Source organism: Alexandromys fortis, unplaced genomic scaffold (assembly GCF_014885135.2).
Source record: "Alexandromys fortis isolate MF-2015 unplaced genomic scaffold, M_Fortis_MF-2015_v1.1 scaffold_13, whole genome shotgun sequence".
Classification (NCBI taxonomy): domain Eukaryota; kingdom Metazoa; phylum Chordata; class Mammalia; order Rodentia; family Cricetidae; genus Alexandromys; species Alexandromys fortis.
In genome coordinates, this window is record NW_026067908.1 from 5,649,274 (window position 1) to 5,665,207 (window position 15,934).

General features: G+C 52.5%; 1 protein-coding gene across 2 annotated transcripts in view; it reads right to left on the reverse strand.

Annotated features, from left to right (window-relative positions):
• Ssbp3 (single stranded DNA binding protein 3) overlaps positions 1–10,705 on the reverse strand; it is a 141,300-nt gene extending 130,595 nt beyond the window's left edge. The window contains exons 1-4 of one of the 2 annotated variants that reach the window (XM_050136169.1): positions 10,503–10,705; positions 9,469–9,541; positions 9,187–9,248; positions 6,819–6,903 (exon numbers count right to left, since the gene is read on the reverse strand). In XM_050136169.1, the coding sequence (XP_049992126.1) occupies positions 6,819–6,903; positions 9,187–9,248; positions 9,469–9,541; positions 10,503–10,558 (276 nt within the window). In that variant the 5' untranslated portion in view covers positions 10,559–10,705. The remainder of the gene's footprint in view (positions 1–6,818; positions 6,904–9,186; positions 9,249–9,468; positions 9,542–10,502) is intronic. The other variant, XM_050136170.1, reaches the window with a different exon arrangement.
• Positions 10,706–15,934: the final 5,229 nt, after the last annotated feature.

Sequence of the window (15,934 nt, forward strand, 5' to 3'; positions counted from 1 at the left end):
ACTGCCAAAAACTTTGTTTGGGTCCCCACTGTCCTCCCGCTCCACCTCCCGCCTTAAATAAAGGGCAAGGATTTGCAATTTGGGGTCTTGCTGCCACTTGAAACCCATTACGGTGGCCACATTGCCTGGGTTCTGGCAAAATGCAATTCCAGTTTCTCATTTAATGTTTAATTAGCTACTAACAGAGGAGTCTGGCAGCCTCTGGGGGCAAGAGAAACCCCAGAAGACATGGTAGGAGCCCTAGGAGGGGACTCAATACAAAATATAAGCTGGGAGGGGACAGGGGACGCCTGTGTACATTTTTGCCGTTTTGAATCTGCCACACAAGGGTGCCAAGGGTCAAACCCAAACGCAAGCCTTGAACCTGCCAGGACCTCTGGCCAGATAGCTAGGCTGGCTTATCGCAGAGGATAGCACTTCCCCAGCTCCTTAGGAGCCCAGCTGCAGGCACCCGCTGCCACCTCTCATCACCCACTTGCCAGTGGACCCTGGCAGTCACAGACACTCCCTGCCCCACAGGAACCTCAGCTCAGCATATCCAAGGAGAGCCCTCTCAAATATCACTTTGCTATTTCAAACCCACCAAGGACACTGGACCCCTGCCACACAGCCACAAATACCTCAGCTGCTGTCCACACCCACAACTCAGGCACATCCCCCTCTGCTAACCACCTCTTCCCAAGAAGGGGGGCAGGGGTGCACACTGAAAGGGGCCAGATCTTCAGAACAGGGACACTGAGACATAAAGGAAAACCTGACCAAGGTCACAGTTATACGTGTCCACAACACTGCCCAAGCTCTTCACTGTGTGAAATAGGGGTCTAGGCTTTTTGGAGCAATAATCTATGAACCTCCTAAAATCATGATCAAAGTCTCCTTTATGAGGGCACATGAATTTTCTGGAAAGAAAGGTCTGTAGCTTTTATCACTTTACTTCTGGCAAAGGCAAAGAGCCACTTCATCACAGGAAACCCCCTTCTATGGGTCAGGTCTCACCTGGCCTGTGACTAGGCAGTTCTCCTGACAGGGGCTACAGTTTAATTCTCTTAAGTCATGTCTTCAGAGAACAGCTAGGGCCACAGAGCAGGTACCAGGCTCACTCTGGTCAAGCGTAAACACCCCCTACCATTTCTCAAGGTGCCTGCACCAAGAATGTACAATCAATACTGACAAGTGGAATTCAAAACACTGGACATTTTAGCCTTAGCTCCACCACCTCCTAGGCTTACAACCAAGACGCCTGGCTGTGGCTTCATCTGTAAAATGGGAGTGAGATTTAAAAATAAACACCAGCCAACAAGGCAGCTCCATACTCTGAAAGTGTGCCACACAAAGCCAAGCAGACACCCCGGCAGCATCCCCAGCACCTGAGAGCCACTGTGGGGCTAACCTAGTCTGCTCTTTTCCTGCTGCTGAAAAGGATAACACAGCAGCTGTTGCAGGACAAGGACCACTAGGTGTCTGATTAGGCAAAGATACTTCTCTCCATCCAGACCCATCCTACAGCCCCACACAGAGAAGAGATCAGAGCAACTCCGCAGAGTATGAGACATATAAACTAGGAGTATCCGTTTACAAAGGACAAGAATAGACCAACCTGTCAAGAGAAAACCCAGGGGGAGCCCCAGTGGGGTCTTGTGGGCTTTCCCTATCACTCTTAGAGGCATTATTTAGCCAGGGGAGAACAACACAGAGCTCATGCAAGGACCCAGCCACTCCTCCGGTGACCCCAGGTACTCCTGACTTAGGGCAAACCCATTCTCAAAAAAAGAGACTACTCTAAACACAAAACCCCTAGCACTCCATGTACACATAGCAAACACCAGGGTCTTTAGGCCTCTAAATGAGCTAGGAAAACCCAAGCCTCCAGGTGTGGGGCAGAGAACAGACAGTGACTCAAATAAAAACCAAATCAAGGGCAGTGTAAACCGCCCCCCAGAATCACACATCTGGCCTTGACCTGGGGAGTCCTCCCAATCACCCAACCCTTGACCCTGCCCTTCTTGGGAGGAGATGCCCTGCCGAGATGACACTACCGCTGTACAAGAGCCAGGATCCTTCCATTGGAGCTGTGGCGGCTCCTCCCTGCCAGGCAGACAATGGGTACCCCAGACACTTTTTCCCATACTCTGAGGATCTTTGACCACCCAGGGCCAGCGAACACTCTTCTTCACACTGTCCGTGTCTAAGGAAGACTCACAGCTACCTAACTGACATCAAAACTGCCGCTTGCTCAAGATGACCGGCAGAATGCGTCATCTAAAGAACATCTCCCAGTAGTCTATGAGCTTTCCTGGTCCAGGTACTCTCCCCGCAAACCACCCGTGTTCCCCCCTATTTCACTCCTTACCCCACTGGTGTACTCCTTAGAGGAGCTAGGAGATAAATAGTTCCCAGCCTAAGCCATAGGCTATAGCCAGAAAGGCTAATCTAAAAAAGTTAGCCAGGATCATACAAGCAAGCAATGCCTGCTGTGGGCCTGTGCCAGACAATATTAGAAGCATGGACTCTGGTGTTAGCCTAGCTGTGTGCACACTCTAACTCTACCACTGTGATTAACCCCTCTGCACCTCAGTTTTGTAATGATTCAGCCACACAACATGGCTGACACTTCCGGGTTCCAGGGACACCCAAGTGCAGACAAGACCTCAGGGAGAATTACCTAGTGGCCCCAGACATCTTAAAGGACCCTGTGTGACACACGTGCAGCATGGTTGCATCATCTACATATGATGCAGCTGCGCGAGCCCTTGCACACATGTGTGAGCTCCTTCGTCATACCACACCATTCCCCTACACGCATGCACTAGGCAACCCTTAAAAGCTGGAGGCGCCACCTACAGGGTGCGCTAGCTAGCACTCACACACGCTCTATCTCTGTCTCACTGTCTCTCTCTCTCTCTCTCCCTCTCTCTCCCTCTCTCTCTCTCTCTCTCTCTCTCTCTCTCTCTCTCTCTCTCTCTCTCTCTCTCTCTCTCGCTCGCGCTCTCTCTCTGTCCACCGACCTTCATCAGTCCTGTACACACCCCCGCTAATAAACTCTTAAGCGGGTTTGTTGCGTGTTCCGTGTTTCCTTCTCACTTGCGCCAGGTAATTTCAAGTTTCTTCATCTATAAGATGGAGCTAGCAGCATGCTTCCTCCAACAGGGTCAACGGCAGAGTAAACGAGCGAGTGCATAATTAGTACACCGCCCAATACACGGCAAGTGCGGACATAGAGCACAGGTGCCTTTACAGACACTGAAGCGGAATGATCACCAAATGCAGACACTGACCATAGGTGTGCTTGCGAGCTATGTGCATGGCGGCTGATGCCTATAACCTCTGCTACTCAGGAATCCGAGGCATGAGACTCGAGAATTATAACACAGGGAGATCCAGTCTCACACACCGACAGAAACAGGGAAAACTGTATTCTAGCCAAGGCGAAGACCAGAAGGAGCTACTGGGGGCCAGAAAGATGGCTCTGCAGGTAAGAGACACACCTGAGTTCAATCCCCAGCACTCTGGTTAACCCAATGAGAGACACAAGAATAGAAAAACTAGATGAAGAAATAAGGATAAACAGAAAAGCAACTATAAGCCTTTGGTATCTCTTCCTTCTTTTTGCAGTGCTGGGGAAAATCCTAGGGCCTTACAATAGCTAGACAAGCCCTCTACCACCAAGTTACAACTCTAGACAAATGGGTATTTCTTCATTTACCATGTATTCCTCTGCTGCCACCCTTCCAACTGAATGTTATCCTAAATTACTTCAAAGTATCTACTTATAAAGCAGGACATGGTGATGCACGCCTTTAATAGTAACAGGAGGCAGAGGCAAGCAGATCTCTCTGAGTCCTAGGGCAGCCTGGTCTACAGAGTGAGACCACGACTGGGGGGAGTAAAGTAAAAAGAAGTACCTTCATTCAATCACATTGTTCCACCTCCCTCCCTTGTGATCTAACTCAGGTTATAAGACACATCAGATTGATCCCAATTTAAGGAAAAAAAGGACTTGAGCTGCAAACCTATGAATCACGAGCCCCCAACTAGTATGACCTCATCCCTTAGCAGCATCTTCTAAATGCCATGCCAGCCTCAGCAATCTGCAGGGTTCGATTGCCATTCCTAACAGTCACTGACTGCTAACTGACGTAACCCATAAGTACTGCTGCCATCTTGCTTCGAGATGCAAAACCAGAACTTGCTGGAGAAAATCTCAATGTTACTTACTAGAGCAGCAAAGCTGACTGAAAATCATAAGTGTCTATCAAAAACTGGCTTGTGGAATTAGAAGGTGGAACTCAGTGACAGAGCACTTGCCTGGTCCATGTGGGGCCCTGACTTTGATTCCTGGCATGGGGACAGGATTTTTGAAACAGGTTCTCCTATCCGGCCTTCTTCCCTAAAATGAAACCATCTGCAATGTAGTCAGAGACTAACAACATAGGTTTGGCCATTTGTAGTTACGGGGGGGGGGGGGGGGGGGGGGGGGGGGTGGGGGGGGGGGGGGGGGGGGGGGGGGGGGGGGGGGGGGGGGGGAGAGAAGCTTTCTGCAAGGTAGAGGGGGACGGTCAAGTTCACTGGCTGCTGGACCACTCGGCGTCGAGCAAGACCCAGCTCGGAAATTCAGCCCTCTGATCGTCATTGCCACTTTTGGTCCCAGAACCATGTCATGACAAGTGAAGCAGTCACTTCTCCCTGTAGAGCGAAAAGTTGAGCAGGCTAGAAGGACCACTCACCAGCTTCTCTTTCTCAACCCTGGAGAGGACACATGAACTTGTCACATTCCTGAGCATTCGACTCCAGGGGCATTCGCTTTTCTTTCACAACAAAAGCCCACTGGCACTAACCACTCTGGAGGTGGGTGAGCTCAGTCTCTGACTCCTGTTACAGGACCCATTTTCCCCATGACAACAGCCATGGCATTGAATCTGACCATCTATGGAACTCACCCAGATGGGATTGGGTCCTCTAGACCAGTTTTGAAATTAGCAACCAGAGGAGGCAAACGACCCGACCAAGAACGAACCTGATGCTGTTCATCATTCCCATACCTAGAATGTGAGGACCGTGCGCGTGTGTGCCACAAACGCCTGTACACGCTCAATGTGCAGTGCCTACTGGAAATAAAACCTGGAAGTGGTGGAAGACATCCAGGTACCTCTCTTTCCTCACTCCATCCTTCGTAACCTGACAGATCCTAACCACCCATCTCATCAGACCATAAAGTCTGACCCATCCAACCCAGGCTGTGACAGTATGCATTTAAAATAAAATTAAAAAAAAAAAAAAAACCATATACCCATGGAAAATGAACCTCACAGATACCTTCCCTGTAATGATTTCATGGACCTTAAATTTAACCAGGTAGATAATCAACACCAGGACAAAAGACCCTATGGCCTGGTAAAATTAACTACTTTCAAGGGAAAAAAATTGAGCTGGCCATGGTGGCTATAATCTCAGCACTGGGAAGGCTGAGGTAGGACTGCTGAAAATTCAAGGCCAAATTGAACTACATACTGAGTTCTAAGGCCAACCTAAAATACAGCGCAAGACGTTGTCTGTCCTATCCCTGCCCTGAACCCCTGTGGGCTGGCAAGATTGGTGAGACAGTAACAGTGCCTGTCACCAAACCTGAGGACCTGGGTTTGAACCACAGGCCCCACATGGTGGGAGAAAGAATGCAGACCCACAAGTTGTCCTCTGACCTCCATTTCCAAGCTACCTGTCACACATACATCCAACTCAAATGTGCACACACATGCATGCTGATAAATGTAACCTAAAAGAGTATTCGGGCAAAAGACGGTGAGTGAACTTAGCACTTCACAGTACCCATCACCTGAGCAGAGCCCACACTGTGTGCACATATACATCCCACTTTGTGTGACATATACACCCCACACTATGTGCATATACACCCCATACTGTGTGACATATACACCATACATTGTGTGCACATATATGCCCTACACTGTGCATATATATACCCCACACTGCGTACATATACACCCCACACTGAGTGCACATATATACCCCACACCGTATATACACATAAACCCCAGTGTGTGACATATACACTCCACACTGTGTGCAGATATAGACCCCACACTGTATGTATATACACCCCACTGTGTATACACATACACCCCACACTATGTACACACAAAAACCCCAGTGTGTGACATATACACCCACGCTGTAATATATACACCCCACACTGTGTGCAGATGTAGACCCCACACTGTATGTCTATACAACCCAGTGTGTATACACATATACGCCCCACACTGTGTGTGACATACAACACATCCCACAATGTGTGTACATATACACCCCACACTGTATGTGCGTATATATAACACACTGAAACACTGCTTTAGACAGCGCTCTGAAAAACAGTGCTACAAGTAGAGCTAAAGTCCATTCCACAGAACCGTTATTCAGATACCCCTTTGAGTCCAAAACAAAAATTTCACATTTCCTTTCTGTCTTTTTGGTTGTGGTCTCTTTTCTTAAGCCAAACCAACCAGGCTCAGTCCCCTCCCAGCTAACTGTCAACCAAACCCCACATGACTCTGAGCCTTCAAACACCATTTCTTTCTCCAGGTAGAACTGCAAAGTGATGAATACTGCCCCCCAACTTCAAACATCGGGGAGGAAGGTACAGGGAGGCAGGCAGCAGGAAGGAAGGTGGGCAGGAGAAGGGGAAGGGAGGCACGGAGAAAATAAAGACCACTGCCAGTTGGCTGTGCACTTGCTTTTGATACTAAGAAGTTAGAGCCATCCAACCCTGTAATTATTGCCAGGATTAAAAATTTGTTACTCACATAATCATGAAAGGCTTTTGCTTCACTTGAATGTTCACAAGTGTCTCTCCTTTCAGGAGCTGCACAGTAAAGGTCCCAAAATACACTGCAAACAGAAAAACAAAGTAAGATCAGGTTACTAATTATTACTTGTGTACACAACGGGAAGTACAGGGTACATGGTACGGCACCAGGTCTCCTGAAGGCTCCATCCTACCTCACTGCACTCACTGGACAAACTCAGCCCCTAAGACAAGTAGATCCAACCTCGCCTGGCAGCTCCTCCATACTGGACGCCTCACTCAGTGACACGGCTTTGTGGTTAGTAGACACTAGAGTCTGGAAAGCTCAGCACAACCCACCCAAGGGTGTCCACACAGGAACCTGGAAGGTGAGCCTGCCCATCTCATCCGTGTTCTTTTCACCCCAAACTAAAATGGCCACAGTATATTGTGAAAAGGTTAAGCTGGCAAAGTCAGGGCACAACTATGATTCATCTGCACAGAAATCTGGGTGACTCCGGTAATGAAGGGAACCTTATGGGTTCCTAATCCCACCCACCGAAGAATACTTGTCTGTGACTCAGAGAGGAAGGGAGGCTATGACAACCAAGAATCTTATCCTCTCACTGAGCCCAAGGGCCTCTTCAGACAGCACTGTCCAGTACAGAATTGGGGGGAGGGTGGCACACAGCACCCCAGACTCTCCGTAATTCTATATGATCACTCCAACATTCCATATTCACAAGAACAGAAACACAATTGACTACAGAGTGCTCTACAAACACAGGGCCTTAGAAATACTCTATTCCAGAACCAAGGCCCAGCCAGAACCAGCTTGAAGGGCACAGTGGACACTGGAACTGAGGTCTGATCTGACTTGCAGGGTGGTCCTGGAGATCCCATCCCAGCAAGCTCCATCGTCACCAGGCGAGCACCACCCTCAAGGTGTGCCTATAACAAAATCAACCCATCCAATCCAAGCCCAGAAAACAGCCAGCATTTGTTCAGTGTCAAAGCACACACAGGGTGAGAACTCTAACAAACCAGACTACAACTGCTCACAGCCACCATAACCTGAGCCCCAGGACAACAAGCCTTCCATTCCTGGAACAAGGACAGACCCCAGGAACAACAGGAGAACCAGGTCTTGCATAGTTGCAGAGGGAGGCTGGGGCCACTCTTCCCTCCTCCACAACTGCCCCCTGGAGTATCCCACACAGCCAAATATTGCAAGACGCCAAATTCCCAGCACCCTCAGAATAACTCTCTCTCCCATGCCCAAGTTGCTACAAGATCCAGGGCCATCAGACCTGCCAATCCCATCCACACACTCGCCTCCAAAGCCAGCCACAGCCAACCTATCACCCACTCCCGCAGGTGGAATCCTTGCACCACACCAGCCGCCTCCTCCGACCAGGCAGTTGGGAGGCTGGCAGAAGTCATTAAAAACTCATTTTCTCTGCACAAGTTAGAACAGACACTTCATCCTCCCGCTGTTCAAAGAGACTTGAAACAGTAACCTGAGCTGGCAGCCAGGTAAATGCTAACATCCCAACACTGCGTCTGCCTCAACTACACCATCTAAAGCCGTCCTGGACGGGAAAGACTCCACTGATCGATCCCACAAAGCACCCAGGTCACACACTCAGGACAACTCGCTTCAGGCTTGGACCCTAAGCTTCCCTCCCGCCTGCAGAAAAGACCACAGGCTGCTTGGGCCTGGAGAGAGGGACACAGATAAGGAGAGCCAGCCCCCAACAAGCTGCAGGCATCCTGCCAGGCCACCTCTGGCTGGTTAAGGTTCTCGGTAAAATAAGGCTTTGTGGTTGCAGGGATGCTGGGGGGTGGGGAAGCCAGAGGAAAGGAAGGTCCAGTCAGTCTGAATCAGTGTCTCTACAGGAAGTGCAGGCCTTCTTGCTTTTCTCAGGGTCCCTGGAAAAGGCCCAGTCGATGTCTCTCAAGGTTTGGCATGTAGGGAAGACAACCTAAGGGACAGGCCAGTTGCAGAACAGACCTGGTGTCCCCTGCCCCCGCCCTGCCCCCACTCCTCTAATTAAAGCAGCATGCAGGATTGACAAAAACCCTCCTAACTCTTTCCAAGCCCCCTGCCTGGTGCCCCAGAGTGAGATGGAAGAGTAACACAGGTTCTACCCCAGCACAGCAGAATTTAGTCAGCTCCCCACGGGCAGAGAAACACCGGCAAAAACTTCAGGCTTCAGCCTCTTCTGCCCGTGCTTCCTCGCCAAAGCTGATCAGAGCACCCAGAGGTGCCCTGCTCCGTGGAAAGCAGAAGCTGAGGGTAGAAAGGTCTGCCCCAGGCCCCGTCTTTGTTCACCAGGACCAGGGCCACAGAACAAAACACACACAAAACTATCACACAAACTTACCACCACCACGAGTGCAGAAACCCAGGAGGTTCTCCCAGTGTGATGTTTTTTTCCCATCGAATCTAGAAAAGAGGGGGCAGAGGCAGCTTAGAGGGGCAGAAAGGAGGGGGCCGCAGGGCCTTCCCCAGCCAAAAGGCTGTGAAGACCAACTAACAATAAATGCCAAAAGGTGATAAAAATTCAAAATGGTGGCCACAGTGGCTGCTCCTGAAAACAAAGGCTCTAAGAATAGTGGGGAGGAGGGGGGTGTCAAGAAACTGGATGCTGAGGAGTCCCACTCACCTCTGATAAGAAGGTCTGTGCAGATTTCTGTGCTCCTACGTGCAGTAAATATTCGTAGACGTATAAAGCTAACCTGGAAAGTGAGCAGGGGCAGAGAGGGAGAGAGAAAGAGAGAGAGGAAAGGGTCAGATCACACTGAGGCTCGCTCTGGACCTTGCCAGTCGGACTCTGAGCCCGGTCCGTGCCACCCCATTGTGGCCATAACAAGAGAAAAGTACCTATCACCCCAGACAGGACCCGGGTCAGAACAGCTAGTGGGTGGGTACCACAGACAAACTGCCCAAAGCCGCGGAAGCTGGAAAACGGTTCCCAAACTTGAACTTCCAAGTGGCACTGGGACCAAACCCACATAGGTCTCGCAAACTCGAAAGCCACAAGAGCCCTGAGCCACTCTCCTTTTCCCAGCCCACTTCAGCTCGCTGCCGAAGCTCAGCTTCGGGGTCCGGGGAGACTCAGCCTCAGCCCGCGTACTTGGCGCGCTCTGGAGAGGGCAGCAAAGCGCCGCCCTCACCGTCTCCCCCCCAAACAACTGTCCCCCAAGCCTGGGGCCAGGCTGGCGCCGCCTGACCAGCCCAGCCCGGCGTCCCGGAGCGCACCGGGCAGGCGGCAAGGCCGCTGGCTGGGAAGGGAGAGCGCTCCTGGGCGAACAAAGCCCCCGGCACGCACTCCTCACGCCGCGGGCGGACAAAAGGAGCCTTCGGGGCTGCGGAAAGCCACGCGCCCCCTGCCCGCACTCGGGGGGCAAAGTGTGGCCCCCGCGCCCAGCCGACCCAGTGCACCGGCTCATAGTGGGACCTCGCCCACCCTCGTCGCGGGCCCCCGCGCCCGCTCCGCCGCGCGCCTACCAACTCCCCTCGCCCGCCGCTGCCCTGCCGCCCCTTCAGGGTGCCCCAGCCTCTGCCGGCGCCCAACAATGGGCTCTCCACGCCGCCGCCGCCGCCGCGGAGCAGAGACCGGGGGCCCAAGGCAGCGCGACCCCCGCGCCCACCTGCCTCCCGCCGCCCGCGGCGCGGCCCCACTCGCGAGAGGCTTACTTTTCCCGAGCCTGCCCGTCCGAGGGCACCGCCGAGCCTTTGCCTTTGGCAAACATGGCTTGCAGAGAAGAGGGCGCCGAGCCCGCCGCCGCCGCTACCGTCCGGTCTCCCGAGCTGCCCTGCTCCCGGCCCCCTCCCGGCGATCGCCCGCTTGCTCGCGCTCCGCTCGCCGCGCTCCCTCCCTCCCCGGCGCTGGCTCCGCGCTCTTTCCAGCTGTCAAAGCGTCAGCCCCGGCCGCGGCCCCATCGCCTTGGAACTCCTCCCGCGCCGGCTCGGCCTGAGCTGTGCCGCCGCCCGCCCGAAGCCTGCAGCTTGCTCGCTTGCTCGTGGCCCGCGCGCCCGCCGCCCGGCTCCGCCTGCGCCGCCCTCTGCGCCTTCAGCACCGCTGCCTCTGCCGCCGCCGCCGCTGGTCTACTTGGAGCTCAACCGAACGTGGCTGCCCCGGCAGGAGAGCGGCGGGCGTCCACGCCCCGCGACGGACGGCCGCGGCGGCCAATCGGCGCGCGGGGGCGGGCCCGGAGGCCGGGAGGGACGCCTGTCAGCGCGGCCGCGCCAGTCCCGCTGCGCCTCCTCCGTGAGCCGCTGCCCGCTCGTGTGCCGGCCGGGGGAGCGGAGGGCGAGCCCTGGCGCTGGGGTGGGGCGGCGGCGTGAGGGGTTCGGGCCTGGACCGGAGCACACAGCCAGCGCCGCGGGGACTGGACGCTGCGGCACTAGCCACGGTGGGAGGCGCGGACCCCGGCTGGCCCGGCGCGCCCCTTTCCGCGTTGGCCTGGTCCCCTGCGCCCCCGCCCTCCCCGTGCTGATCTTGCCCTCCGTGGGCCAGGACCCCGGCCGGCCCAGCTCCCCGCCCCACCCTGGGCTGCCTGCGTCCAGCCCGGCTCCCCGAGCCCGGGCCAGGTCTGCACGCGGAGCTGGGCGGCCGAAGCTGGCTGGCGCCAAAGCGCGCGGCTGCTTCTTTACTAGATCGTTAAAATACTTTGGGAAACCCCAAAGTGGAGCCGCGCGAAAAATGGACCTTGGCGTGCTCCGGGCAAACCTCGAGAGAGAAAAAGGGTCTTAGACTAGAAGGAGGGAGAGGGATTTCTCCCAAATTTCTGAGATCTGCCAGCCCTGGCAAGTTAGCCCCTCGCCTTCTCCACGGGAACGGGTTCCGTTTGGGTGAGGGACGTCACCTGGACGCCTCGCGACTCAGAATGCGCGCCGCAGAAATCTCAAACTTCAAATAAATGGAGCTAAATTGGGGAGTGGGGGGGGGACTAGAGTCGGGCGTGGGGGGAGGGGAAGCTTCCATTGTCAATGACCCAGGTGTACAATGGGAAATGGGGGGTTGGCAGAGTGACCAAGCTTTTTGCTCCCGACTCATTTCTGTCCACTCGAGGATCCCAAAAACCAGCACCGTAACCTCACTGGGGACTCCAGATCAGAAACTGGTGAAATAAGGATGGTTCCCCCATTTCATACTGTTTTTAGAGCGCGGTTCTCTTTAAATGTGATAAAACACTGTCGGCACTGTCTCTTTAAAAGAGTCAAGCAGAAAAAGCTGTGTAAGCGCTGATTGGTTGCCTGTTTGGATACATCTTTAGGGGAGCCTTGAAACTGTTAGCCTAGGTTGATTTTTTTTTTAACTGCGCTGTTCCAATAAACAAGTAACGCCCCTCCCCCTAACATGCCTCGCACCAAACAATTAAAGGATAGGTCAGTGTCCTGGGGAAAACACGTTTCAAGTAGGAAAACTCAGAACTAGATTTCAACAAAATAAACAATAATTCCCTACCATTAAAGTTTGCTTATTTTGCTCTGCAGAAAAAAGGGGCTTTTAAAAGAAATGCCCCGCAGCAAATGGATCTGCACTGGTTCAAGAAGGACAGGGTGCGTTTTTGGATAATATTCTGCTCTTAACAGCCTCCTTAAATTAGAAGACAGCCTGACACCGTGGACCCCTCTGGACTCTGTTCTCTGCTAGGAACCAGAGCTCAGACGGAAGAACGGCAGAAAAAGGGAAACACTGAGCCCTAGTTTGGGGGATGGCTGTACCAGCCCCTAGTTTAAAGGTTGTTTTTTTATCAAGGAGGGGAGAAGCATAAAGATTGGGAGTTAAAATACAATGGTAGGGGAGAAAAGGAAATAATTAGTTATTTTTCCCCTAGGCGGTTTAATTTAATAGGGCCAACTTAAGGTACCTTAGAGCCCGCGCTAATTAAATCGGTCTGTTCATACCCTTCCTTTGGACTTCCTTCCATTTTTGATGGGCTAGGAATGGCCAGGGATGGCTTGTCAACACACTGACTCACAAGATGCCTGACTCACTGGTGTCTGCAGGGCCCGCAGATTAAGAGGACCCGTTGAGTCTTGGGGGAGGGAAGGCGCTGCCCTTCGGGGGCCCACAGTCAGGCACTCTCGAGTTGGCCGTGCCTTTGCAGCCCCAGGGCTCTGGCGCCTCAGAGCCACTTACATGTCCACTTCCTCGCCTGTCAGCTGGCAAGGGGTTTTTATTGGGGAGGGGGAGGTGTCTTTTAATCTCTTTTGATAGTCTGATGTTCCACCAGGCTAGAATTCTTCTTGCCTTTTCTCTCGCTCGCAAAAGGTCTGGCCCCTCCTTCCTGGACGTGTGTTAGAGGAAGAGGGGGGTGGTGTTTGTTCCGAGTCCCTGTGGTCTGCCCTTTGTGGAGGCTTGACAGTGTGAGGCTCCAAGTGGGTTGGTAGGTTTTGGTGGAGCCAAAGGAGCTAGTGGCAGAGAGATCAGAGGGAGGTGTCTTAGCCCTTGGCTGTCGAGAGAAAGGGGGAGTCCACATAACCGAACCTTTCTGTAGCCCCGGCTAGCATGCTGCATCTGGCAGCTACCCAGAATCTAGTAAGGTCAGAAGCAAGCCCAAACACCCATAGGTGGCCTGTCTGCCCACAACTTATCTCTCCCCACTGAGTCCCCCTACTTCCCTTGGAGCACATTTTTGTGTTGACACCTCTCTCTGGAATGCCTCCCACCTCAGGCCCCTTCTGTCAACCGTTCTTCAAAGACTCGCACTCCCTCCACAGATACCTCCTTCCAAACATCCCTGCTCCCGATGCTGTTGGCTTGTGTCTCATTTGCTCAATTGAACCTGCACAGTAGCCCTGCATCAACCGTGCCCATTGTATAAGTCCCTTGTTTACTGTCTGTCTCCTCACCAGACAGAAAGGTAAGACCTAGGTCTGAATCATCAGTGTGTCTCCTGAACCCAGCACAGGTTCCATACCTGTGTGTATTCTAACAGGCCAGGACACCAGGGGACCCAAAGAAAAAAAAAAAAAAACCCACCCCGGGCCTGAAGTAGCTAGCTGCTGGCTGGGTGAAGCGATAAGAAAGTGACACCACCCACGATAGATTAGATCAGTCCACTCCCTCGGCTAAGCCCCACCCACCACCGCTTCTGCCACCTGGTAGTCTACTATACTGTCAGATCCCAGAATGACCAACCAGGCTGTTTCACACATCCACCCTAGGTTCAACTTCTCCTTCCCTGCCCCTTTGTTTCAGAATCTGTTTATTAAACACCTACTATGTACCAAACGCTGCCGCAGGCACAGAGTCACAACCCAAACCTAAACAAAACCGCTTATCCTGTGGAGCATCCACTCTCTTAAAATCCTCTGCCCAGAGCCTTTTCCTGTAACACACTACTTCCTCACTCCAGTGGGATGGTCGCACCCCTACTGAGGGACTTCCTGTGCTGCCGCCCCCACCACCACCACCACCAGGCTTGAGCTCCCAAGCTGTAGCAAGGTAGGAATGCCTCCAGCTGACCAGGACTGAGTGCCATGGGCCGGGCTACACCATACTTACCCTGTAGACCCCACCACCACCACCCATGGAAACAAGACTCCATTCCTCAGGGTCGGGAGCTTGTCATTCCACTAGGGACTGCCACATTCAACCAGGCTGTTGAGAGGATTAGGACAGATGGAGAACTAGGCCACTTCTTCCTCTCCCACAAACTGGTGCAGATTGGAGAGGGCCAGGCCTTCAGAAGGTGGCTGTTCAAAGAGAGGGCCTTGAAGCCACTGGGCTCAACCAAGGAAGCTGCGCTTGCCAAGAACGCCGGGGTATCTGGTTTCCTCTGGCTGTTTCTGGGCTGTGCTGGTGGTGTGGTGGTGTTCCTCGCAGCTGCTGGAGGCTAGGGCCCTCTGGTCCACTCTGAGCCTGTTGGGACAGAAACTCAGCATCCAGCCTTTCCCCCCTCTTGCCCCCACCCCAGCACAGTCCAGGGAACCCTGTGGAGATTCTTTCATCAAAATCACCAGTTCTACAGGAAGCCTTGGTCAGCCCCTAGTCAACTCTGGTTTGGGCAGTAATTTCCCCCAAGGACATCAGGGACTCCCTGGGCAGAGTGTGAATTCCAGCACCCAAAGACCTGGTTTCCAGGTCCTACTTCAGTGCTTTGCTGGCAGGCTTGGGCAAGAGATAGCCAGAGATAGCCAGTGCAGAGCCGCGAGGGTATTCCTGTCTGTGTCAAAGGCGAGGACAGACCGAAGGAAGAGATAATCACATTCCGGGCTATCTGAGCATTGTCTGAGCCCACGGTCCTGCGGTCCTGCAGGTAAGAAGCAAAGCAGCCCTTTGAGACACCTGTTGGGGACCCAGCAGAGGTCAGGACTGGGGAGAGTTTCTGCAAACTGAAAAGAAAGATGATTATTGGGGCTAGAGAGATGGCTCCACAGTTAAGAGTTTTTGCTGTGGTTGTAGAGGGCTGGCACTCACCGACAGGCAGACAGACAGATAAGATAGATAGATACTTAGATAACTAGTTTTTTCAAGACAGGGTTTCTCTATGTAGCCCTGACTGTCCTAGAACTTACTCTGGAGACCAAACTGGCCTCAACCATAGAAATCCACCTGCGATGCCTCCCAAGTGCTGGAGTTGTGCACCACCACAGCCCAGAAAAAAAAAAAAAAAAAAAAAAAAAAAAAAAAAAAAAAAAAAAAAAAAAAAAAAAAAAAAAAAGAAAAAAAAAAAAAAATTTTTAAAAAAAAAANAGTGATCACTAGCTACACAGTATGGTGATTCCACACCTGTAATTCCAGCACTCTGGGAAGTAAAGGCAGGAAGGTTCAGGAGTTCAAAGCCAACCTTCACTATATAATGAGTTTCAGGCCCCCTGAGCTACATAAAACCCTGTTTTAAAAATAAATAAATAAATAAATAAATAAATAAATAAATAAATAAATAAATGATTCCAGGCCTGGCAGAGGTGGCAAATGCCTTGAATCCCAGCAGAGGCAGGATGTCAGCAAATAGGTATTACTAAAGAAGAAGAAAAAAATGAATTAAAGTTTAAAGTCAAGTGGGGTGGTGGTGACGGACACCTTTAATCTCAGCACTCTGAGTTCGGGGCCAGCCTGGTCTATAAGAGCTAGTTCCAGTACAGGCTCCAAAGCTGCAGAGAAACCCTGTCTC